This window comes from Dysidea avara, chromosome 12 (genome assembly GCF_963678975.1).
Source record: "Dysidea avara chromosome 12, odDysAvar1.4, whole genome shotgun sequence".
NCBI lineage: Eukaryota > Metazoa > Porifera > Demospongiae > Dictyoceratida > Dysideidae > Dysidea > Dysidea avara.
This window is the reverse complement of record NC_089283.1, coordinates 18,625,729-18,646,597: the sequence shown is the minus strand read 5'-3', so window position 1 is coordinate 18,646,597 and position 20,869 is coordinate 18,625,729. Positions and strand designations below refer to the sequence as shown.

General features: G+C 35.4%; 1 protein-coding gene across 1 annotated transcript; it reads right to left on the bottom strand.

Moving 5' to 3' along the window:
- Positions 1-268: 268 nt before the first annotated feature.
- LOC136241885 (uncharacterized) lies at positions 269-11,418 on the bottom strand. Its single transcript, XM_066033269.1, has 10 exons — positions 11,373-11,418; positions 10,376-10,512; positions 9,498-9,627; positions 8,215-8,517; positions 7,245-7,556; positions 5,405-5,470; positions 4,885-4,950; positions 3,524-3,605; positions 2,476-2,521; positions 269-1,250 (listed from the first exon to the last, which is right to left on the bottom strand). Exons 1-10 carry the CDS (start codon positions 11,398-11,400, stop codon positions 516-518), a joined length of 1,905 nt encoding a protein of 634 aa, XP_065889341.1. The 5' UTR covers positions 11,401-11,418; the 3' UTR covers positions 269-515.
- Positions 11,419-20,869: the final 9,451 nt, after the last annotated feature.

Below are 20,869 nucleotides of genomic sequence, written 5' to 3'. Positions count from 1 at the left end.
TCAGAAACTTGTCTATGAATATAGATGGTATATACAGTGGAACCTCAGTTACTTGGACCCCACTGGGCTTTCAGTTAACTGAACTATATATGTACTAAAATGACTGCTCTATTAGAGTAGTGACTGTTCTATTAGGGTAGTTGGCAATACTGAAAATTTTAAATTATACGCAGCTTCAGAAATATGGACTTTGGATTCACTGTAACTTGATTCACCAACAACTTGCAGAGTATAAACAAGTGTCTGAGGAGCTACATGGATTCAGGATTTTCATAGAAATTCTATTCAATAATTACATCACAAATAATGATGTATAGTACTGGTATACATGCACATGTAATTACAAAATATGTAAGTTTAAATACAATTATCTGGGGATTGTACTGTTTACATGCATAACAATAAAGAAATTTGCTTAAATTATGTGTTACGTACTATGATTCTTTTTGTGTTGCAGTGCTACATATATATGTTGTGATTAACATACACACTCTCTAAAATCTAATATGTGCTGACTAGTCACTGTGATGAGATATAGGAGTCACTTTGGGAACGTTTGTAGCAGTTTTATCAATGGGATGTATTGCAATACTACAAGTAGTATGATCTCCATCAGGTGATGTGGCATTATCACTGAAACATGAAGTAGAGTAGATGATGATATCTTCACTTGCTACAACATATGGTATATGATCATTATCTTCTGATTGTTTAGCCACTTCAAATAAGAGACCATCTGTAGAGTCGGGCAGAACTGTCATTGTTTGATTTTGATGATCTTGGTATGACAATGAAGCAGTTCTCGCAGTGTTGTAGTCAACATAGTAGCCTTTGTCTGATCCAGAAGTGGTTTGCTTGTAGCTCATATCTTCATGTTCAACATTATGCTTCTTCTTGGTGATTAGGGTGTTGTCTTGATCACCAAGCGTTGCTTGAAAATTATCATTTATAGTAGAATTATTTGTGCTCATAGACTGATGACTTGAATGAAAAACAACACTTTCTGAAAGATATGGGTATTTTCCATTTATCATTTCATCGTTATTGTGTCCAATTTTTCCATATACGAGCTTCAATATGTCGTCATTTGTTCTACCACCAGAATGTATTGAAGCGCAATCTTCATCAATTGTAGGCATTTGGATATCATCAATCCAGTGTGCTCCCTTCTCATTATCAAGATGTTCACAAGTGCTTGGTGCCTCTCTACCAATTATTGAATAATCCATATCATCATCAATGGCTGGTGTCTACACAAGAACCACTCAATGTGTTTAAGAAACATATAATAATTTTCATCAAATCAGCTAAATGTGTGCACGCGGCTACAGCAAATAACACCTAAAAATCATACTGAACCTTTTATAAAGAATCAAAGGATTTTAGCAGAACGTGGCGATTTAAATTAGCAAGGGGAAAGTGTTTGGGAGGCTTAGGTGCCCCTACTGTGGCTCAACAGACAGCTTAATGAATCTTGACAGAATAATTCAATACTATCAGCCACCACTATAAAGTTGATATTTTGCTTTTGTTTCAGTGCTCACATGCATGGTCCTGACTCCAATATTCTAACCTATCTGCAAAATGGCTGACAATAATCACAATATTTAAATAGTTTGTGTTAACTTGTCATCCTAATAGAGCAGTCACACGATTTTAAATATTTCTGGTCACATGAGCAGGTAAGTGCATTATGAAGAGTTTACTGCAAATTGCAAATATCAGAAAGTGATCAAAATTTTATACTGGTAAACTATTTTCAACATGTATTCAGATCAATTATGCATGCACATATGTACAGCCTGCAAACTCAGACTGTCAACAATCAGCATCCTCTGCAATGTCTGGGATATTACAGTAGTTAAACTTGCAACACTCTTACAGGATGATATTCCAAGGTGAATTTTAAGCACCAAGCAAGCAATGGACTAACTGTCTAGTTTGTGGACTATGCTTAGGAAATTGATATCTGTTCTGATGGTACTTTATTCATGGTTGTTTAGTTAGTCATTACAATATTTGCAAGCCAAAATCAGAACAAGATAATAAAGAAGATTGAAGATTCACTGTACTGTGACCTAGGGATGTGGGGAGTATGCTTGAATAATAATGATTGAAAAAAACAATGGGGCGAAAGAATAGAAAATTATTCTGACATTTTAAGCAAGCTTTAGAGCATAATTAGCTCAAAAATGCATTTGAGATACAGATACTCTAACAAAGCAGTTGTTTACCTTAATAGAACATTCAATCAACGGAGTCACCATAAGCATCTTGACTACTAAAACTGCAATCCTGACTAAATAATAATGTATATGAGCAATTTTTACTGAAGAAAAATTTAAAGAATATTTGAGACAAATAAGTACATCTTGGGAATAATGGTAAGAAATTTGGAGTAGAATAATGATGAAAATTTTGTGCATAATTCCCACAGGCTTACTCTGCCCTTAATATTACATGCACTGTGCTTACCATGTATTCAGTTTTAGGTGAATTCCATTTACCAATAATCTTACTTCTAATGAAAGAGCAAATTTAAATGATGCAATATACACAGCTATTACTTATACACAAATATATCACAATTTGTATGTGTACTACACAAACAACTTGGAGGAAAGTGTTTGTTGTGTGGGTATTATACCATAAAATCATGTACAGTGGAATTTCAGCTATCTTACAAGCCTTTGGAACCAGCTTGGGCTCACTGAAACATTTATGACCCCAGTGAGACAAGGACAACTGAGAATTTGCTTCCCCAGTCAACACCAGGCCAGCAGGTCCCTATTATACAGTTGGGTAGACTGGAACAATGCAAGTAAAGCATATTATTGCTAAAGAGTACCACAACAACAGCAACTGGGTGTCACAGAGCATCAATCGGACCTGGAACATTGTGCAAGGCTGGTGCTCTAACTGCTTTGCTATACTGCCTCATCACTACACACAAACACTCACACATCAAAACGCAAATCACCATCCACATACGCATGTGCTCATGCACATGCACACACACACACACGCACACGCACACGCACACACACGCGCGCGCGCACACACGCGCACACACACATGCACACACACACACATACAAAGAACAATGCCTTCAGCTACTATACTAGCATGGCCATGTCTGCCCAGTGAACCAGTGCTCACAGTACTGGGACACCTTTGTGGTACTCAGGTGCTGTGATTCAGCACAGGAAAATCCTCCTGGGGTAATCTGCAGAAGGTTATACGATGTCTTATAGCTGAAGGTATGGGCACCCAAGTCCCTTCACCTGCTGTGTGAGATATGGACAGATTTAAATGGCTGGGTATACTGGAGCAGTGTAAGTAAATTTTCTTGCTCAAAGAAGCAACAACAGTAACTGGGAAACTGGGAATCGAACCTGGAACTCTTTGATTACCAGGCTGGAGCTCTAACCACTTGGCTATGCTGCCTCACACAACACATACAAACTGTGATGCAAAATCAATCAATAGGCAATCAAATTACATGCAAATATACGTTATGCACCTTCTCTTGTAAACAAAGTATCCAAGGATGATGACTACAAATGTGAGTGTAACCATAGCAGCAACAGATGAAATAATAATCACTATAACAAAAAGTAACATAATTATGTATGGATTAAATACAGGCTAGAGCTGTTACAAACATTTTATTTAGTCCAATCTCAACTATGCTACTTATTAGTAAAGGTCACATATCTGATACTTATTAAATGTGGCATTTATTGCAATTCTATCAAGCCAATAAAGCTGGCACGCCACACCATGGGTATATTGACAGGAAGAAAGAAAACAGCATTTTCACGCACGCATAGCCCCTTCTCCAAAGCACGACATTTTTTGCATTATATATAGCTGTCCGCCAGGTAGGGTAGGTTGCACAGAAAATTTGATTAAACCATTTGTGAGATATGGAAGTCCAAAATTACAATTTTTATCTTTGCTTTTTTCTTAAGCTGTAGGGAGTCTACGGGGGGCTTCGATAACCAATTTCTATGATTTTCAGTGCAAATGAAAAGAGAATTAATATTCTGAGTTTGCTATGATTCTGATAAATATCCATGGAGTTATGAACGTTTATTCTTGTTAAAAAGTTTGAACTTTTGTCACGGCTACAGAGAAAACCAAGCATGGGATTAAAAGTCAGTGTGTATATAGGCTGATCACCGTAGCTGTGCCTTTTGATAGTTTGAAAAAAATATATTTACAGCTACAGAGGTATAAAGCAAAACCAAACAAGTGTAAAATCATGGGATTGAAATACTCTAATAGAGTAGTTCACCACAGGTGCAGAAAAATGTTGAAAAGAAACTTATGAACCAGGAACCTCCATACCTAACATCCACACTGCTATCTTTGCTGTTCACCTCACTGAATTTCTACTTTATAAATCAAAATCCTAGTTTAAATTATTGGCAAATGTTTATGATTTCATAGATCTACCAATGGAAATCTGGAACATTCAAAAATGTGGACTCTATTAGAGTATTACAATAATACATATTAACATGTAGTAAAATACATTTACAAGTCTGTCTTCGGTAATTATCGTTGTGTCTGTATGTAAGAAGAAATATGAGTGAAAAAAAAACACTAAAGTCAGTCATAGGCTGGTTTTGGGGACCTTATTAGTACAAAAAGAAGTGAAATCCACACAAAAGGCCTAGCTGTGAAAAAATGGTGTGGCCTTCATAAGCTTGGATGAAAGAAGTTGTGAAATCAAAAAGGTGATGATGTTAATGAAAATAAATTTAATAATGCTATATACAGCCATTATTTTCATCTTCAACTTTTTTCACCCAAGCTTATGAAGGCTGAACAATTCATTTGGGTTTGACTGTTTTTGTGTGGATATACTGTACAAACCTGTATTGTAAGATGTTTTATCAGAAAACTTTGGTACACTCACCGATGGTGTAACTGTCACCACATCTAGAATAGATAATTGAATTATATACAGATACAAAATATTTAAAGGTAGAGATATTTTGAGCATTGTTTATTGGGATAGTGGAGATACTGTAAATTCCACTTATTTTGTGTCTGCATGTAAGAACAAAATTAATGTGAGAAAAAAAACCTCAAAGTCAGCCATTGGCTGGTTTTGGGGCCTTATAAGTATGAAAAGAAGTGAAATCCACACAATAATAACCAATCTGTGAAAATATGACATGGCATTCATAAGCTTGGATGAAAAAAGTGAAATCAAAGTTTCGGCCAAGAAATGGCTGCAATGATAATAATGAAACTAAAGTATAACAACGGCTACAGCCATTATTAAAATTTTATATTCACCTTTGATTTCACAACTTTTTTACCCAAGCTTATGAAGGCCAAACCATTGTTTCATAGCTTGGCTATTGTTGTGTGGGTTTATTATCCAAACCTGTATTGTAAGACGTTCCATCAGAAAACTCTGGTGCACTCACTGATGGTGTAACTGCCATCACATCTAGAATAGACAATTGAATTATGTACAGATACAAATATTTAAAAAGTAGAGATATTTTGTTCACTGTTTATTGGGATAGTTGAGATAATGTAGACTCCGGTTATAAGACACATGTGGTTATTAAGCACATGTTGTCTGTTAACCATGCATGGCGTACTCATCTGTTTGTTTAGCCCATATAGTTGAAATCACTGCTGCAAGCTCAAGCTACATAATAATGTAGCAAAAGACCATTAGAAAAAAAACCAGCCATGTCATAGTACACTTGATGCCTCACCAGACACGTGTCTAGCAGGTGCTAACTTGGCCTGTAATGATGATAACTGCACCTGATGTCTTGGGATTAATGTTTCCTAGACTGAAGCAAACTGTTTGTCAGACTACTGGTATCCAAATCACTTGAAAAACATGATGGAAATGAATAATGCTCTCCTACAGTAGCAAGAACTTGTTGCAGTTATTTGATAGTGCATGCTTTTAACAAGCATAGCAAAATCTTCAAAATTACATGTATATGCACATGCACCCAATAACCAAAGTATATGGTATTGGCTAATGCTTTATAATAGTAATTGGTCAACCAATATAATATACTTTTTAGTATATCCTCACAATTAGCAATACTTGTGAGTATAGAGTGAGATATTTGTTTAATAAAATTGACTCGTTACTCTTAATATGGAGCCAAGCACAATGAAAGCTTTTTGTATTGATGTTCCTGTTATAATGAAATGTGAAGGATGAATGCTGTTTAAGCAGTACAGCTACTAGCCTCTTACCCTAGGTGCAGTATCTTGGAAAAAATTTCAAATTTTGCAAGATAATGCATAATTACATGTAGGTAGAAGGAAAAGTCATTCTTTGAACATTCTTGCAAATTTTTGTGCAATTTTGCAAGATTATGTTGCAATAAGTCCTGAAAGCTCGATCACTGCATTTATTAACTTGTGAATTTCTTGGATATCTGCTTGCAGTGTATAAATCTCTTCATGTATAAGAACAGTGAAGTATTTAAAACACTGCATGGGCACCACAGTATACTATGAACACTGTTGTAGAGAAGTGCTTACTTTCTCTGTCATGCTTTTTCTTATAAATCAAATAGTGGAATTAACTAAACCAGTCAACTCAATAATTATACATTTGCTGACAACACAAAGGTGTTGATTTGTGGTAGCAAGATATGGCTTTCCTATGGTTGGTTAGCACACTGATTGCCTGTATTTTCCTTAGCAACTGGATTGATTTCAGAGACAATTCTCATGCTGTTCTACGTGTGTAAAGCTAATTTTTCCTTCTTGCTGTTGTAATAGAAACACATCTTGAAATACCACGCATTTTCAATTGGGTTTGGAACTTTGGGGTCTACAGTACTCTAAGACAAAATATACCAGTCACTGAGAGACTTAGTTGTCACTCTTCAATATTGGACAAACTGGGTGCATAGTTTATCAAAGCACTTAACTAGTACTAGATGTAAAGTATTTGTGTTGTCTATATAAGGTGCATAATTGTTTTGTGGTTTAAAAACCTATATGGAGGTGTCCATTGCAATTCCAAAAATTTGAACTACATAAATGTATCATAATTATTTCATCTTTTAATTGAAATTATACAAGTTTTCAAGGAATAAGCAATATTACATTTAGGAAGTGTGGCAAGATTATGAAAATATTTTGTGAGCATTAAGTTTTGGGCAGGTAATGTTAAGGACACTTGATTTACAGGGACTACTATTATACTCTGACAGAGTTATTATCACAAAAAAACTTACTAAGCACAACAGTGTCATTAGCTGAGACTACTGTGGGTGCTTTTATCTCCACATAACAATGGTACATGATTCCATCATCTTGTTCACTTAGTAATAATTCTTCGTGATCATATGTATCACTGTATACTACTGAGTTGTCTACAGTTTCCCCTGATATATCATTAACTCTTCTCACTACTTCATCATTGGTAACCCATACAATGTCCACACTACTAGTGATACCTCTCACTGTAGTTACATTACATTCTAATAATAGTGGATCACCCACTTGTTGATTGTTGAGAGCAGTCACAATTACATTAGGAGTGGGAACTAGAGAAAAAATAAAATTGATTAACATGACAATGGTATATACGTGTACAGTGTGCTAGAGTGCAAGCAGCATAACATCATTAAGTTGGGGGAGGGAGGAATGTGGTATTGATTCTCAATGTACTATCATGAAATGTATCAATCTTTGTAAAATTTGTATGGCTGCAGGATTTTGCAAGAATACTGCAAAACCTTGCAAGAGTTTTCCAAGATCTTGCAAGAAGATTATTCATTAAAGCAAAACAGTACCATTCACTTAATGGTAAGTTCATTAAGGATAATTGAATATTTAGTGCTACGGTCTGCATGTACAGTAACCGATGTTATGATCATGTTGAAAGTTGGATAAGAGGAGCCTATAGTAATTGCTAGCTATTCTTTTAAAATGATCTTCAACTGGATTTTTACATGTGCAGGGCGGTGGAGATCAAAGAATGTAGCTGACAATCTTTCTTACCACTGCCACTACTATTGCTGCAAAAAGTAGACAAATAGATCATGCAATTACATATAATAAATTTCATACAGTGTAAATCATACAAAAATTTTAATCACAAAAGCTTTTGGCATGAAAAATAAAGCAAAATATTATGTGTAAACACTTATTTATAATATGTTGTGCATATATATAAAATCAAATGTATACAATCAAACTCACTTGTAAAGTTGGTTAATTCAACTGAAGTTGATTTATTCTCACCATAACTTAATACTGTTGTACTACACTCATACAACCCCTCATCATATTCACTGAGATATGAAAATTGTAAAGTACTAATATGGTTGGTACCATTGGAGACAGTTGGAGTGATAGTTAGTCTGTTATCATTTGTGATAGTACCATTAGGTCCAGTCCAGCTAATAGTTACATCATCAGAATTTGATATATTTGCAGTGTAAACTAAGCAGTGGATCTCCAGTGGATCACTCACTAACATCATGTCAACTGGTTGAATGTCAACTGCACACCAAATAATACATAATATATGACCCGGTTTGTAAATATAGGACATGTGGGCACATAAAATTTGTCAATTTTTATGACTCATAATGTTTAGTGCCGTTATATGGTCACACTATTTTCAAACAATCAATTGACGTTGTACCGCACGTTGCAGAATGCGGAAATTCTATCCTGGTCCTACGAAATAACCTGTTGTGCCTACATGCCCAGTTTTTTGCAGGTCTGGTCACATAATTATTATGGTGTTACACTGCCTATCAAATACATGGGTGGCCGGACTGATCCAGGAGCTGGCAAGAGAAGGGGATGCAAGTTGTTCCCTGTTCTGTTATAGTGATTTGTATAGTACTAACATGTGCTCAGTTTATATGATATGTTTGAATGTCGTTATTAGTTTTTACAATAGATGCGGTGCATAAAAGGATCAATACCAATGCTGAATTTTAAGCATAGTACTTCATGCAGACACCATAAGTGTATTATTACAGCAAGTATTAGAGCATCTCAATTGGTTGCCTATAAAATTCTTTAAGAAAGGGCCATGGGTAGGGTGCCCTTGTGCTCTCTCCATATCTGACCAGCTGGCATGGACTTGAGTAACCATACACATTTACTTTGGAGAGCTGTAACTTAAAATTTGAGTGGGAGTGCATGAGGGATGGGTAACATTTGCCACAAATGCCTCATTTTGAATCTGCCATTGAAACAATACGTATATACACGTGTACTACACGAAGTGTACTCTTTGGACGTGTTGGAAAATAATTTTTTTGCAAACCCAAATTTTAATGCAGTCAGTGAAATCTGTGACACCTTATCAAGGTGCCCTGATTTCAAAGTCATTTTATGTACCTTTCCTAGGTGTCCAGGTGATTTAGGTGTCCTCATTATTAAGTGTCCACATTAACAGTATGTTTCATTAATAAATCATTGCGGTTAATACTTGTTTATCATAATACCAGTATAAATATTCTTACTTGCATATGCTGAACAATTTCTGATGGCTTTTCCATCACCACCATCATACTTGTAGGTCACAGTCAAACTGCACATGTAGCTTTTCCACTGAACGGCAAGATTTTCCCAGGTATAGCTACAACTACGATGCTGCATGTGAACAACATAAAAGAAAAGTAAATATGCAGGAAAGGAAGATCTTGTGCTATGGTAATTCTCTTTATATTTACACAGGAACTTCATGGTAAATTTTTTGTGTACAAAAAATATTTTCTCATGATTGCACTGAACAAAACTTATTGACAATGCTTTAATATGTAAACTATTGAATGCTTTCATATCAGCAGGTGATATAATACAAGTGGAATAAGAACAGTGTTAATCTTTTTAGCTAAGAAAACTGATTCAATTTTTGCATTTAGCAGCCAGCTATGGGTAGGTACACTAAATTAGGCTGAAACGCTTTATGCTTACTTGGTGAAAAAAGAATTTTCAAAACTCAGTGGGTTAGTATAGTGAAGCTATGTAAACTGCCACCTTCTTCATCACTGGGTAAGAGTAAACAAACTCTTTTATACATAAGAAAGAGAGTAAATATAGGAATCTGGCTCGTGCCAACAATGTTTGAGGTTGTATGAAACCTAGGACACTAAACGTGTAGTATTGCAAAAATTACATAGAGCAGTCAGATATTCTAGTAGAAAGTCACTCAAGAGTTGTACCTTGCCTACTAAGGTTTCTGGCTATGCCTCAGTTTGTAATATACGCCCCAAGGTGTATTAATAAGGCTGCCTCATAGCGAAGGACATAATTACTGTATAGCATGCAGAAAAAAAATTCACCAAAACTTTTAAACTTGAATTTTAGAAATATTTACGTAGAACGATAAAATGTGTACCTCATCAAAGAAACTTTCACCATTAGTACAGCTCCAAGTTGCTTCACATTTGTAAATACAATTGTTAGGGTTATTCCAAGTGGCATTACCATTCATATGATCAGGGCAATAAAGTTTTAAAGTAGATAAAGAACACTCTGTAATAAAGAGCAACCAACAAAATACACATCCCTAAGAAATAACCAACTCATTTCACATGTGACCACATGTGGGAATAAGTCAGTACAAGTGACATTCATAGCATAGTACTAGTGCTAGAAATGAGATCAGATATTGGTCAACTATTTTTGGAAGATTGAAGTTATGGCTTTTTCATTGAAATTGGCTATAAATCTTTTCCTCAAACAAATGAATTTGTTGATAAAATAGTTGGAAAATGGCCTATGGTTGTTATTTCCAGCACTGAAAGTACATGACCAATATAGTATATAGCTGCTTTACCTTGCACTACTGTTAGACACCACATGTGTTGCATAGACTACAATAATGTACAAGGGAAAAGCAACCATCTTTGCTCTTAAACACTTATGTAGCACGTAAGAAAGTTCTATTAAATGTTTACAGAAGAATTCCTTCAAGTATAGGCACAACAAAAGCACTGTGAGGCAAATAACGTAACTTCTCAGGCATTTACTATAAAATTAATCATGGCACAAAGTCAATTTTAAGGTACAAACTTTTCACACACTTGGATGTGGATGGATATGTATATATATATACAGATGATTTTCTGAAGCAAATTTCAGGAAACCAGAGCCATTGGACATGTGCAAAGCTGGTCTTCATGCAACTGACTGGGGCATACACCCACATTAAGCCTGATGGTATAGGGAAATTCTTAAGTGATGTTCATATACAATAGCCTCAACAAAACAACATAAGTGCAATTATAAAAGATAAATCTGGAAGTGCTCTGTTAATGCATAAATTTGGATCACCTTTTCAGTGTATTATTGTAGTGATACTTAAACAACATTTTTTACAATGAATCACTCACCCTGTCCACTAGTTGTGGAAATCATCATCCAAAACAGTATAGTTGGCAAAATCATTCTTCCACCTATATGTAGCAATCTCCACCTCTACAATACAACACAAACAGACACAAAATTGATCTATATAATATATATACTTGACTAAGGAGAATAAAACATTCCATATCTCAACAATGTCACAGGCATGCACATAATTGCAATACACAACTATAGATAGATTGAATACAGAGGATCCTATGCAGGCTATGTGGTTTATTATACACTGCTCTACACAGACTGTAACTTGTCTTAGTGGGGTCAAGTCACTACCTGGTTGGAATTTTTTCAGCTTTCAACATACATATAGTTCCAATGCTAATATTCTGATCCACTGCTGTACAGCCTTTTGTGGGTCAATAATTAACAAAAAAACATTTCATAATCACAGGGAGCTATGTACACATGCTGCACTCATCCTTGGAACAGTCAATGGCACATGTACCTGATTTATATAATATGAGTCAATGATGATCATAAGTTTCATCTTCTGTAAATTCATGCACAATATTTTAATTTCTTGCGTTTGATGATCAAACTCTCATTATAGATGCTGATTTAGAGTCTGAAATTTCATCATTTGCCTTTAATAATGGCATCACTTCAAAGAATACAAGTCATATCATGCTGATCATGTATCCAGTTGTTTACCATAGCATAGCACAAGTGTATTTCTGCTTCTAGTATTATTCTTTAAGAACGAAGTAAAGTTCCTATCGATGACTAGTTTTCCATACTTGTATGAGGTGACAAGTCACACAACAGGCCCAATTCTCTCATTGTACAGTTAAGAAAAGATTGTCTCAAACTCTCAACATTAAAACAACTACAAGCAAATGTCACAAACAAGTAGAGAGAATATTAGTTTATGATTACAGACACCAACAACCTACATAATACCATCTTAAATTCTTTGGCTATTCTGTACAGCAGGAAAAAAGTTTCAAGTTGTCAAATTTGGCTACAACACCAATATTCACCAAACTCTCACATTCAATACCAATATAGTTTTGCTCACAACAATTTTTGCCAAATTTTTCCTTGCTAAATTGTTTCATCAAATCAGGTCCCTAATGGCATAGTAATAATTGCTACCAAGATTTTATCTGTACATGGACAGTATCAAATGATTGCTTTTTAATCAGTTATATAAGGGCTATTTGCATGCAGTTGTCAACTGGAAAATGATTAAGGAGTTTAAATCCAACTGATGGAAGCGTTTATTATGTATACATTGAAGTGCTCTGACTACTCATATTTTAGGCTGTTCTATGAAGACATATCAACTGGTTTTAGTCTCTTTAAGAGATATAATTTTTGGGAGAATTTTAAGCTGTGCAAAAAAAGGTTGGATAGCTTCATTTGTTCACAGATTTTCTGCAATTTCTTGATTTACCAACAAAACTGACTACCAAATTCCTTATCTTATAATATAGCTACGTATTTGCCTATAAGAATAAAGGAACATGAAAGTAGCTATATCGACACCCTGAGTACTAATTTGTTTTCAAACAATTATTCTAGCTTGCTCTTGTTTGTAATTAACCCTTTCAGTCCATTATTCACAAAAACTAACCCAATAATTGTAACCAATAAAACGTCAGTTCATAATCATGCATGCAGCGGGTCTAGTAGAGCCTGGGCCCACCAAAGAACGCTGGCACCAATCTGCAGCACTGAAATTGTAGTCAACAAGTGAAGAAAGATTAAAAAATTCTGAGGTGGTAGATAACTATAGTGAATATTAGTGATAAAGTATAGTCTAGCTATATAGTACTATGTAGCTAGTTCCAAAGACTTTAGAACTTCCTTAATTTATCTTAAAAACATTGCCCATTCCATTTCTTTTAGCAGCAAGCTTTAGCCTCAGTTGTACCCAACCAAGCCCCAATAGCATCATGTCAGTCATGACCACCTTTTCCTTTTGTGTGGGGGTGGGGAAACCCCCCACAAAAGTAAATAAGTGATCTGGGTATGAGACTAGCACCAAAGCAGATAAAAAGTAAGCGAAACAACCAGGGCCGGCTCTGGCCAAATTGAGTTTGAGTGGACCACTCATATGGTTTCTGGGTACAGTTATTGGAGTGAACAGCATGCGTAGCATGCTATTGGCTAGGTGTGTCTGGGGATATGCCTCCCCTCAGGAAAAAAATTAAAATTATTGCCTAGTAGATGTAATCTAGAAGCATATTTAGCCAAATTTCAGTTGGATATATTATCTGAAAGTATAGCTACGTTTGGCTGAACCACCTGTTTCCTTTACTGAGTTTATTAATAATGTGCAGTATTTGAGGATAAATGCACAAACTAAGCTTATTGATCAGACGTTAGCTGACAGTACTGTTACTGGAGTTGCCAATTTATTTATTTTTTACTTTACAGCATACAGAATTACAATGATGCATGCATGGTTACAATGGATTGGTAGCTACAGGTATGCTAAAGGTCCACTGGCAACCTGTGCCAATGATAGTGTGCATGGCCTCAATTGCACCACATATAGACAATAAGGCACCCATAATTAATTATATTTAATGTATGTAGCTAAGTGCTCCAGGAAATTTGGCGCTGGTAGGCTGTCATATAAATTATACAGACTGGTGTTTTAATATGCTACTACAGATTATCTCAAATTTTCATTCTTCTACAGATCTAAAACACTCTGGAATTCATTACCAGACACTTTTGACAAAGACTGTGATCTAGATGACCTAAGAACAATACTGCAATCAATTAACATTAATTAGAACACAATCGTACCGGCACACACACACACACTGTAACATTAATTAATGCAGAATCGTCATTGTATGACGAAGCAATTAATAATACAGTCCACTAGAAGTTTTGGTAAGTTCCACTACACGAAACAGACTCGCGCGTAATTATATGGCTTCTTGTATAGTTATGCAAAGCTGCAAAGGGTACGCATGCCCTCCCCCCATCCTTCCAGAACCGGCCTTGAACAAGCAACACTCCATGATCCTTGCTAAATACCAGCTACTGTAGGTTCTTACTAGTCTTAACATGACAAGGTTGCATACCTGTATAGACTCGGTGACTTTCAGCCTCGCTTTCAGTAACTGGGTGACCACCTGGCGCGATCGAACTCTCGTTCCACGTGACCTGTGAACAGTCAACGGGCTTACTCGTAAGTTTGGACTCGGTCTGGATTAGACTCATGTGCAGCCACTTTTATGTGGCTATACAGACGTCTATGGTATAATTAAGTAATTTCTTGGATTGTGATGTCATGACCCAACCCATGCATACTTCAGTAACATGATGTACAGTTACTGAGTTACAACTTAGACTGAGTTACAACTTAGACTTAATAAACTAACTATATTCGTAGTGACCTAAACACCAGTACCACACTTTAAATTTTATAACATTTGTGTTTTATAGGTTGATAACTAGTTGTTATATAAACTGCACTTATCTAGTACAATTGTTGTTCAGAATACATAGAACCCTATAGTAGTGTTTTGCATATGAGTAAGACTACAAGAGTATTTAAAAACTACGCTGTTAAAAATAAAGAGTAACCACCACTCTGAAGAGTTCCCAGTGTAGGGAGGATTTAACACCCCATGGAGAGTAACCAACACTCTGAAGAGAATAACCATTACTCTGAAGAGTAAGTGACACCACCTTCAGAGCATGTGTTACTCCCCAGTTACTCCTTTAGAGTAATGGTTACTCTCCAGGGGTGTTAAATCCTCCCTACACTGGGAACTCCTTGAGAGTTGTGGTTACTCTTCATTTTAACAGTGTATAAATATTATAATGGGGTTTGATGTAATTTCATACACTATTATCTAGTTTGTTAAAGGTGCGTGACTGATTACCAGATAATGACTTTATGGATGGACAGTCATATAAGTTATCCAAATTGGATACATCACCATGTACCTCTTGTACATGCATGTGCGTAATTTTATTCAGTTGTTAAATTTTGTCACTAAAATGCCAGCTACTTTTAATATGTATATACATGCATAGCTATGTACATGACGGTATGACTTGCATGGTATATGGCTTTGGGTACTAGCAGCTACAACAAAATACTCAGTTATGGACCATGAATATGTATGGCTGATGTGGTACTCAAGACTTCAGATCTCAAACTAGCTGCTCACATACTGCCACCCTTCTTCTGAGGTTTCAGTGTAGCCATGTGATTAACTACAATTTTTGAGAATTATGAAACAACTACATAGGCTACTTTCGTCATAGTCATATAGCTATAACCTAATAAAATAGTTAAATGGGTTTTTCTCACACTCACATTCTTTGAATTCAATTCAGTGCAAAGACTTATGCATTTACATCATTAACTGAAAGAGGTTGGTAGAGCCGAATTTAAAATTGTAATGTATGCAGTGGAGTTTCTGTAATTGCAAAATATCTGCTCAGGCATGGCACATGACATGCAGAATGTGACTACTATAACTACAGGTATTACAAATGAGTCAATCTGATCATAATACATAGCTGCATGTAGAGTTAAAGTTTTATATATAAACAATGATAACTTCCACATTTAGATAGAAGCTACATGCAACTATATTATGGAATAAGAAGCGTATAAGACATCATGAAATCTTTTGCAATGAATTCATCTCCTTTAGTTTCTTGGTTCCAATAAGAAATATAATCTACCACCAACAAAATTATATAGTTGCAAAGTAAAGGAAAATGGTGTGTCTCACAACTGACTGATACTGTTTGGACTTAACATGATATGTAGCTATAAAATTTATCTGTAAACTTTAATACAGTTAGATTACCACCATGCACTACCATCATTAGAGATCCACAAATCTACTATAATGTTAGGGTCTCTTACGTATATATACTGTGTGCTTGGTGAATAATAATGACTGCATTGACCAACAATTTTCTCAGCAGCATTTTTTTTACTACTGATATTAATTTTGTGTATGTTTTGTGAATCTGAATTTGTGTCACCTGATAATGCAACAGTTTAAGATCAGAATAAATTGTTATTTTCCTTCTAAAAATAGAGCACTTTATGACACTGCTGTGTGAGGCTTCCCTAAGTCTATACTGGTATTGTTTAGAGATTCAAAATGGTTATGTGCATGATGCTGCGTTGACATTTTTTTTTACTTTCTACTCAGCATATCCCTTTTTGCCTTATTGTGCACACCTTTTTAAAACATGATTTATTTTGCACTTTGAAACATATACATATATATGTAATAGTTCAAGAGTGATTTGCCTGATATATACACACAAGCCCGAGGACTGCAGGCCCGAGGGCGAGTGCGTATATACAGGCAAAGCATGAGTGCCCATGGTATAACTAATATGTTCTACTTTAGCATGTAGACTCACCTAATTGGCAAAATCTTTAATTGCTATACCCTTCTCTTATATAGGGAATTTTGCCAAACAAACTGTGATTGTGGGATTCAATTTTAGTACATCAAACAATAGTTTGATTTTATTATTGCTAATATAGAGACTAGTGTTAATTATGTTACTTTAATTGCTACATTTACAAAAGTAAAAAACAAACTAACGTTAATGTATTAAAATTGAATCCCACAATCACAGGTTTTTTGGCAGAATTCAATCCCACAATCACAGCTTGCTTGATTCCCTATATAAGAGAAGAGGATAACAGTAAAACATCAAAGAAATCTGATGATTTCTGAATATAGTGTGCACACCTATTAGGTATGCAATGTCTCAAGTTAACAAGATATACGCACTGGTGGCAGTGGTATATCTCGTTAAGGCAGTGTGTAACGAGATATAGCACTGCCTTAACGAGATATAGGCACATAGCAGTGCATATATCTTGTTAACATTTTGAGCCAGTGCAATATGTGATATATATGCACTGGCTTTCCTTTTGATCTGAGGTGTGAAAGTGGTACATATATATATACGCACTAGTCATTCAGTAGACACATGTAGTGATGTGTAATCAACATGCTGGCCATACAGGGTGGATGAATGGTTAATGCATGGCCATTGTATCAAAATGTTATCATTTAACAGCAAACATTTTGGGGGGAGGGGGGACAGCTTCTTCCCAATATATAAGATCGAGATGCGGCCAGTCAAATACTCTGACAGTCACCACACATAACACTATGAACAGTTATTGAGTGTGAAAACTAACATCTGCAGCACTATATATATCCCACACTTAGCCTGCTAAGAATATTTTACAAATGAAATGCACATGTTCCTTAATTTGTATGCCATTCTCGCTATACATAGCTAACTAAACTATTCTCATGACTGTCACTTATCCATATACAAGTCTTGATCAATGTAGTCCACTTAGAAAGCAGTATGATTTAGATATTTGTACATAAAACTGCTCTACAACAAATATCTTAGTCCTGAAACATATGAAATGGCTTTAGTCTCTGAAGGCTGTACCCACTCCATAAACCACCTACTACCCAAGTGCACCCCCCTTTGCCAAACCCTGGATCTGCCTCTGTATTTATATGCTCTGTTACTCTGTTAGAGTTAAGAACTCAAATTCATTTACTTGTAAAAAGTACTGTATGTATGTGGCTGAATTTACCTTTCCACATAAATTATACGCCAGCAAACAACATGCTATAACAGTTTAATTGATTAATTTGCTCTTTATATCAAATTGTAGTCAGATATACTGTAACTTCCCTCATGAAGTTTCAATATCCACACTAGCTCTTACTTTAGTTACATTACATTAGTGTAAGAAATCATGGCTGGCTGGAATTTTTTCATCGCTGACAGAAACTATACTTATGATAAAGCACAAATATAAGAGTTAAGAGTTATTAAGAGTTATAGCACAAAGATCCAGAAGGTGCTCTTCTCAACATTATCTTTGACATTTCTTCATTGTCACAGTTTGTGTTACTGATACTTGCTGATCAGATGGTTGTGTGTCAAGTGTAAAGTAAAGTTAGCAGCTGTAAATTCAAGCATCAAAATTATACACATACCATGGTAAACTGGATGCAACCAACATGCATGCACAATAGTCAGTTTTGTATACTTACAAGTTTGGAATTCTGTCCTAAACACTTGAACTACCCAAAGACATGCATAGCCTTTTAGGTTAAACACATTTCAGTATATGGATGAGCATTAAAGCATATTATCAAATAAATATGTACTATGTATCCTGATGCATATGACTGTTCTATTAGAGTAGTTGAAAATACTGAAAAATTTTTGATTATGCTATTTTATTTATACACAGTTTCAGAGATACAGACATTTTAGACTTTCTAGTCCCAAGGGGTTCAGATAACTGAGGTTCCACTGTATACAAAAAAACTCTTACTCTCTTAGTAATTCATTCTAGAAGAAGCAATCAATGTCTACCTATGTATGCTACATTTTAAACAAATAAGGACACAATTTCACAATGTGTACAGAGAGTACTCTTATTACTTACCCTACCTATAGTATGTTCATGTTGAGCTGAATCCTGAAAAACAGCTAAAAATTAAAAGTGGATTTTTTCTTAACAGAGTTAACATTTCAGCCAACCAGATGATTATTGGTAACAGCAAAGGTGTCAACAACAGACACGTATGGTTTGGCTCCATTACAAGTTCGGGAAAGGGCTGTAATGGCCACTGTACTTATATGGCTTCCCCATAGGAAATGTATTGTGAAAATTTTGATTGGCCATAAATATTATGTCAAACATTTGAACAAAAAGATTTTGAAATATTTTTAGCAGGTCAAGGAGTACTACAAATGAGCCAAATTTCAAGATCGTGTGTAATTGCATCCATGAATTATTAAATGTTTTTTAGGATTCAGCTCAACGTGAACATACTATAAAAGCACATTTTACAGAAATTATTGATGCTATACTGTAAATGTATATGAAAAATTGGTCTGAATTTTTTGATTTTCTTCACTGTACCTGCCTGTTTCTTTCTCTAATTTGTTAGACCATATTATTGACAGAATTATTTCAGGAACCCATAAGTGCTATGGGTTCCTCACACCACTCCTATAGCCTTGCTGTGTAAAGTATTCCGCTTGTCTGCACAGCCAGCTTCTCATTCATGTGACTTAGCTTTCACCATCTTTAACATTCCAACCAACCACTATACTGTTATATTGTAGTACTATATTATTAGGACCAACATTTATGTTAGGACTAACATTTATTATGTGTACAGGCAAATTTACCCCTACTCTATAAGTAGCTATACTGTCATATGTACAGTACTCTTGCAAAAATGCTGAAGATCCCTTAGCAATTACAATTTCCAGTCTAAAACTTTATAGTTTGTTTTCAAAGAAACTATAGCATGCAAGTTGTTTGAAAGCAATCAAATTTTTGTAACTCGTTACATTTCATAAAATAGCTGTCACATCGATCGCTGATAAAGTGGAACCTCTCTTAAACTCCCTGAATTAAGGACACAATAGAAAAAACCTCCATAATAAGGACAAAAAGTTTGGTCCCAACAGGTCTGGTTAATACATATTTTACCTATGAAAGAGGAAAACTTCTATATCACAGCAAAAAGTGGATAAAAATTCTGGGTCCCAAAATGTCCATAATAGAGAGGTTCCACTGTATACTCTGAAAATTAGGACTATCTAATGATCACCTGTAAATGTATTAGCATCCACCACCAGAACTGTGTTGATCTCAATGATGTACTCATGCTTCGGATCATCATCATCTTCTATTTATTAAGTACGGTAGTACTTAATGGTAGGGATCGTCAAGGTTCACGATTTCCCGCCAAAAAATTACGCACCAAAAGCAGACTTGCAAAACCATCTCGGCGATTCAGCAGTATTGTATTACAAAAGTGAAGCACGATTTCACCTTCAAAACGACACGAAATGCATCCTATGAGTTTCCACGAATTTTAAAAAAAATTCTATCTGATCGAATTTTCAAGTGACTGATTCCCTAACTGATGCCTTCAGCCAGGCCTAGCGGGAAGATGGCAACAGCTACAGTCCTACTTCTTGCATGAAAACGGCTCGCTTTGCCTATAGATTAAACCTTTCCTACACCGATAGAAATACAATCCTTGCGCTAGGGTCTTACCTTTCATCGTTCTTTAATGTCGCCATCGTCCTGGATTCACTACAGGTAGTGTTAATAACTCCACAAATGGCTTCAATGTACGGCGCCGTCCGTTTCAATAAGAGTGCTCGCTAAATAGAGTAATCATAATCTTCACGGTAAAATATTCGAATACACGTGGTTGAAAGTTCGAAGTTAATTTTGAGCAGGAAGAGCGAGCTGTTCACAATCGGGATGCTTTGTACGTGTAAGTGAATATATTTAGCGACTTATATCTTTTGTTTCTGGCAAAGTTAACCGGCAAAATTAATATTGCTTGCATTTGTAAACGCATTTCTTTGCTGTAAACAACGTATCTACCTCAAGTATTTGAGCGATATTAGAAATAATTCGTAGCAAAATAGCGTT

Excerpts from the sequence above, each read along its gene's own strand:
- LOC136241885 (XM_066033269.1), bottom strand. The coding sequence starts at position 11,400 with ATGATGATTTCCACAACTAGTGGACAGG. Across the intron at positions 7,557-8,214 it reads TGAATTAACCAACTTTACAA|TTCCCACTCCTAATGTAATT; the intron begins GTGAGTTTGATT and ends TTTTTTCTCTAG. Across the intron at positions 5,471-7,244 it reads TAATGACACTGTTGTGCTTA|ATGTGATGGCAGTTACACCA; the intron begins GTAAGTTTTTTT and ends TGTCTATTCTAG.